Source organism: Neopelma chrysocephalum, unplaced genomic scaffold, assembly GCF_003984885.1.
Source record: "Neopelma chrysocephalum unplaced genomic scaffold, ASM398488v2 Primary Assembly neopelma1_173606, whole genome shotgun sequence".
Lineage (NCBI taxonomy): Eukaryota > Metazoa > Chordata > Aves > Passeriformes > Pipridae > Neopelma > Neopelma chrysocephalum.
The window spans coordinates 2,004-8,431 of NW_020936758.1; the positions used below are offsets into that span (position 1 = coordinate 2,004).

At 43.9% G+C, this 6,428-nt stretch overlaps 1 protein-coding gene across 1 annotated transcript; it reads right to left on the minus strand.

The window, feature by feature from the left end:
• Positions 1–1,559: 1,559 nt before the first annotated feature.
• LOC113962435 lies at positions 1,560–3,995 on the minus strand (the record flags this gene model as incomplete). The annotated part of the gene is made up of 1 exon (XM_027673188.1): positions 1,560–3,995. A coding segment is annotated over exon 1 (2,436 nt), but the record flags the coding sequence as incomplete, so codon positions are not given.
• Between the last annotated feature and the right edge of the window lie 2,433 nt (positions 3,996–6,428).

Below are 6,428 nucleotides of genomic sequence, written 5' to 3' on the forward strand. Positions count from 1 at the left end.
TTCTAATCTTCGGGGAGGTATAGCTGCCACTGTCCTTATTCCATAATTTCCTTCATTTCCACAAGTAACTACACAAAGAAAGGTTCCTTCTGTCTTTCCAATCCTGGGATCTGAAATGTTTAACCATCCTCTACCTCCTTCGCTATTTGACCACCAGCTTACTCCTTGAGTTTGCACTTTCCAGGATTGGTCTGTTGTATTTAATTTCCACCACTTCACTCGAACGGTTTTCCTACAGGGGTCATCAAACCTAAAGGTACAATTAATCTTTAAAGGAGGTCCATCCCACATGTCCACCTGTTGCCTGGTAGGTATGACATATACTTTGGTTGCCAGTTCTCGAGTTACATTTAAGGTCTGTATTTCTATGTTTCCATAATCAAAACTTTCCCAAATCCAAAGTACACAAATGTATGTCCCTTCCATGGTTTTAGACACTTTGGGTACCTGCAGGGTGGTATAACCCTTTTGTTGTGTCACATTCCAAACCATCGTCACTCCTTCTGTCATAATTTGGTCTTGTTCTCTCCACCGCCATTTCACATTCACCTCGCTCGATCCAACTCCCTGGTCATCAGAAAACAAACATGTTAAATTTACATCAGTATTTTCTGGTACAAGCAAATAAGGATCTGGGGTTTCAATTCTCACGAATGTTTCAACTAAACTCATTAATTCCAGAAAAATCAGGATTCTCAGTTTGTAGCCCGAAATACCAGTTTTGTAGGGGAAAGAGGTTCTACCGACCACGAGACTGGAACCTTCTTGATCCGGGTGTAATGGATCCAATTGTTGATTCCTTCGACCTTCACCGCCGTGTAAGTGGTCATTATCACCTGGTGAGGACCGTCCCATGTTTCCTTTAATGGTTCCACCGACCAGTTTTTCACATAGACTTGATCTCCTGGAGAAATGTCATGAACTGGATTCTCCAGGGGCAGAGGCCGATTCCACTGCAGTACTCCCCTGAGAGCTGTGAGAGTTTTGTTTAAAGACAACACATAGTTAAACACTGCTTGATCCCCCACCACATGAGGATCCCCTTGATAGGTAGCTGCATGATAAGGCTTGCCATACAATATTTCGTACGGACTTACTCCTATTCTTTCCCTTGGTTTAATCCTAATTCTTAACAAGGCTAGGGGTAGAGCTTGAGGCCATGGAATCTTAGCCTCCTGAGTGATTTTCTTTAATTGACCCTTTAGTGTCTGATTCATTCTTTCTACTTGTCCACTAGATTGCGGCCTCCATGGAGTATGGAGATTCCAGGTTATTCCCAATATAGTTGATATTCCCTGCACTATTTCTGCTGTGAAGTGTGTTCCCCGGTCAGAGGACATTCCTAAAGGTACTCCAAATCTCGGAATGATTTCTCTCAGTAAAGTTTTAATTACCTCCTTAGCCTGATCGGTTCTACATGGAAAGGCCTCTGGCCACCCTGAAAAGGTACAGACATAAACCAACAGATATTTGTAAGATTGAGCCTTGGGCAATTGAGAGAAATCTATTTGCCAATAATCTCCTGGTAATTGCCCTATCTGTATCTTCCCCATTTGTACCTGTTTCCTTACTACTGGGTTATTTTTAATACACATCGGACACATTGCATTCACCCTTTTTGCCAACGTTAACATCTGATTTGAGAAAACTTCGTTTTTCAGAAATTTCACCAATGCTTCTGCACCCCAGTGGCACTTATTATGTTCTATTTCGAGCACTGTCTTCATTATTCTTACTGGTAGAATGACTTGTCCTGTGGAAGTAATATACCATCCTTTAAGGTTTTTCCTGGCTTCCATCATTTGGGCTAGCTTTTCGTCTTCTGGTGAATAATGTGGTTTTTCTTCCATATATGTCATAGCAGGATTATTCCGAACTGGTAACAGTGCCATTTGAGTCCATACTTCTCTCGCAGCCCGTTTAGCTGCTTGATCAGCCCGCCGATTGCCCTGGAATTCTCGTCCTGGGTCTGTCTGATGTCCCTTGACATGCATTATAGCCACGGCTGACGGTTTGTGTATTACTTCCAGTAATTGTAGAACTTCTTCACGATGTTTAATTGTCGACCCCTGAGAAGTGAGAAGCCCCCTCTCTCTCCAAAGTGCTCCATGGACATGAACTACTCCGAAAGCATATTTAGAATCAGTCCATATATTGACCCTCTTTCCCTGACTTAATATCAATGCTCTTACCAATGCCCATATTTCGGCTTTCTGGGCAGACGTACCTGGAGGCAGGGCATTTGCTTCAACCGTTTGCTGTAGGGTAACTACTGCATATCCAGCATACCTGGTACCATTTTCCACAAAGCTAGATCCATCGGTATACAACTCCCAGTCAGGATCTGTCAATGGCTCGTCTTTCAAGTCTTTTCTGCTCGCGTAGACTTGTTCAATGGTCTCTACACAGTCATGTTCCAGGGTACCTTCTTCCTGTGTAGACCTAAGGAATTCTGCTGGGTTGAGATGATTAGTGACTTTCAATTCAATATCATCCTGTTCTCTCAACAAGGCCTGATATTGCAACATCCGGCTGGAGGATAACCAATATCCCCCCTTCTGCTCCAAAACAGCTATAACCATGTGAGGCACATATACAATCATATGTTTTCCCAAAGTTAATTTGCGTGCTTCCTGAATCAAAATAACTGTGGCTGCTACCGCTCTGAGGCATCCAGGCCAGCCCCCACTTACTGCGTCTAGCCGTTTGGAGAAATACCCAACCGGTCTCTTCCAGGATCCTAGCCGCTGAGTGAGTACTCCTAGAGCCATTCGTTGTCTCTCACAGACGTAGAGTTGAAATTCCTTGGTTAGGTCTGGTAGTCCCAGGGCCGGTGCTTCCTGGAGGGCTCTTTTCAGTTCCTGGAAAGCTCTTTCTTGCTTCGTCCCCCAGGTCAGCTTGGGCTCCTTTACTGCTTCGTACAACGGCCGAGCAGTCAGTCCAAAGTTAGGAATCCACAGTCTGCACCACCCGACCATCCCTAGAAAAGATCTCAGTTCTTGGTTATTTCGGGGCACAGGGATAGCACATATTGCTTGGATTCGATTAGTCCCCAAACGCCGGACCCCTTGTGAGATTTCACATCCCAGGTAGATAACTTTCTGTTTCACTAATTGTGCTTTTTCTTTTGAAACTCGGTAGCCTGCTTGCCCCAGCATGTTTAACAGTTCAATGGTTAACTGACGACAGAGTCCCTGTTCTGTAGTTCCTAAAAAGATGTCATCTACGTATTGCAATACTATATATGAAAAAGGAGATTCTTTTACCTGAGTAGTTTTCCATTCTTCAAGTTCTTTTGCTAACTGATTACCAAATATTGTAGGTGAACATTTGAATCCTTGTGGTAATCGGGTCCAAGTAAGCTGTCGCTTCCGTCCAGTCTCTGGGTTTTCCCATTCAAAGGCGAAAATCCTCCAACTCTCTGGTGCCAGTGGTATGCAGAAGAAGGCATCCTTTAGGTCAATTACTGTAAACCACTGAAATTTCTCAGAAACAGATGTTAACAAAGTGTAAGGGTTAGCTACAACTGGGTGGATGTCCTTTGTGATGGAGTTTACTGCTCTCAGGTCTTGTACTAACCTATACTTACCATTAGGTTTTCTAACTGGAAAAATAGGAGTGTTAAATTCCGATTCACATTCCTTTAGTATTCCTAAAATTAGAAACTGCGTAATCATGGGGGCTATTCCTTTCCGGGCTTCTAGACTAATCGGATATTGCTTCACCCTAACGGGTTGTACCCCTTCCTTCAGTTCTATTCTAACTGGGGTAGCTGCTTTAGATTTTCCTGGGACCCCTGTTTCCCATACCCACGGTACTACTGCTTGTTCAATTTCTGGAGGTATTTCTCCCTTTTCCACTTCTTTTACCACAAAAATTTTTGCCAAATTCTTTTCTGGGATTATTAATTTTACCCTTCCATTTTCGAAAATTATTTGTGCCTGTAATGCTGAGAGTAAGTCTCTCCCCAACAAACATTCGGGACTATTGGGCATATAGAGAAACTGATGATCCAATTCCTTTCCCCTAAATTTAATATCTAGTGGTTGCAAGAATGTCTTTTCTTCTATTTGCCCAGAAACCCCAATCACCCTTGTAGTTAAATCACTTAATGGTCCCAATAATTTATTCATTGCTGAAAAACTAGCCCCTGTATCTATTCTGAATTCTGTTGGTTCTCCCCCCACTTCCAAAATGACCTTCAGGTCCTGGTCTAGTCAGCTGTCACTTTGATAATTTCCCATCATAAATGCTTGGGCGACACCTTGTGGCGTCCCTGCATTTACAGGATTCTGCACACTCGGGAAGCCCTGAGGATTCCACGGATTCATTCCATTTCCAGGATTTAATGGGCACTCATTTTTCCAATGTCCCTGTCCTTTACAAAGAGCACATTGATTTAGTCCTATTCTACCACGTCCTCCTCCATTCTGATTTCCAAATCCGAGTTGGTTATTACTACCTCTACCCATTCCCCCCTTTCCCCGATTACCACGGCCTCTTCCTCTATGGTTACTGATCCCATTGTTCCCTCCTGAAGCATGCAGGAGTGCTAACAAACTTGCCTGCTGTTTCTTAGTAGTTTCCTTTTCTCTATTATTGTACACTGTCCATGCCACCTCTAATAATTTTTCCAAATTTCTTGACTCTTCTCCTTTTAACTTCTGAAGTTTTTTCCTAATATCTTCTTGTGATTGTCCTATAAAGATAAATGCTAATTGCATTTTTCCTGATTCATCCTCAACATCCAAATCCGTATATTTCCGAGCTGTCTCCTTTATCCTCTCTAAAAAGGCGGAGGGAGACTCCCCCTTATCCTGCCTTACTGAATACAATTTTGACCAGTTTAGCGTTTTTGGTATCCCACTTCGTACTCCCTCTATCAATAGTTCCTGGTAAATTCTTAACTTTTTATAATCTCCAGACACATTAGGATCCCACTCCGGATCCTCCCGCGGCACAAAATCATTTACCGTTCCCCGCGCTGACCGGGGCAAAGTTCGAATTCTTTCCCTCGCTCTTTCCACCATTACCCTTAATACCATTTCTTTTTCTGTTGAATCTAGAATTGTATCTAACAATACCTGTAAATCATTCCAGTCCGGGTTTTGGGTTTTTATAACCATTTTTATAATACGAGCCACCCGTTCCGGATTTTCTCTATACGTTCCAGCTGACTGTTTCCAGATTAATAAATCATTAGCTGAAAAAGGAACTTTTACCATAACCTTTCCCCCGTCCGCAACTGCTTCCCGCAAAGGAGCCATTAAGCGGGGGGGTGAAGGTGAAACGTCAGTCTCCCCTCTCCTTCCCCGTCTCCTTTCTCGACTCCTTCCCCTTTCTTTTCGCCCCTTCCGAGTCCGTTCTGCTAGCGGAGTTCTATCAAAACCACATTCTCGCCCCCTCGTTTCCTCCTCATCCGAGGACGATTCTAACGGGGGCATGCTGGGTGATCGTGCCCTCACGCGTGAAGGAAGGCTATCTCCCGGAGGCGCGCTTGGAGTTATGCCAGGGGAGACTAACAAAGACACATCCTCCTCTGGTTCTGAAAACCGTATTTTCCGCTCTTGACATCCCATGCATTTATCATCCAGTTCTTTCACAATCAACATACCACATTCCTTTTGCCATTCTGTCTTTTGTTTTAAATAATAAAACAAATCTAGATACGGTATTTCATCCCACATCTCATTCTCTCGTAAATATTGCATTAAGGGGGTTATAATTTCTGAAGTCAAAGTACCATTCCTCGGCCACTGCATTCCTTCTGTCTCATATTGAGGCCATACATTATTACAATAATCAATCAATTGTTTCTTGCTTAACTCTTGTCCGAAATTTCCTTCCTTCCAGTGTTTTAATAAGCAACCAAGCGGAGAATCGCTAGGGATATTATTTTCTACACAAGACAGTACCCTAAAGGTTTTAAACGGCATCATACTGACTCACACACTCACACACACACACACACCACAGTCTGGATTCAAAATCAAATTTACAATAACACAACGATATAAACCAATTACTTATTCCAAAACCAAAACCAAAACCAAAACCAACTCGCCAATTCTCCCTCTGAGTGGCGAGTGCTGGTACAGCGCGGCTTTCGCTGCGTCTTACGACCAGCGCCTAGGCTTCCCAACCAAGGTACCTTTTAGCCCAACCCAGCGGGAAACTCACGGTCCCGTCTTATAGGCAGGCTCCCAACCAACAAACCTAAAAGAATAAAGCACCTCGGGCTTACCTGGATGGTTGTCCGGCGGGCGCGGGGTCGGGCACGGGTCGATGTCTCCCCAGAAATCACCTGGTTGCCGGCATGGAGTGGATCAGCTCGTGAGCCGCCCCAGCTACCCCCGGAGTCCCAATCTGGTGTCGCCAAAAACTGTTGCCCGTAACAAAGACACAAACCAACGTGGTGCCGGTTTATG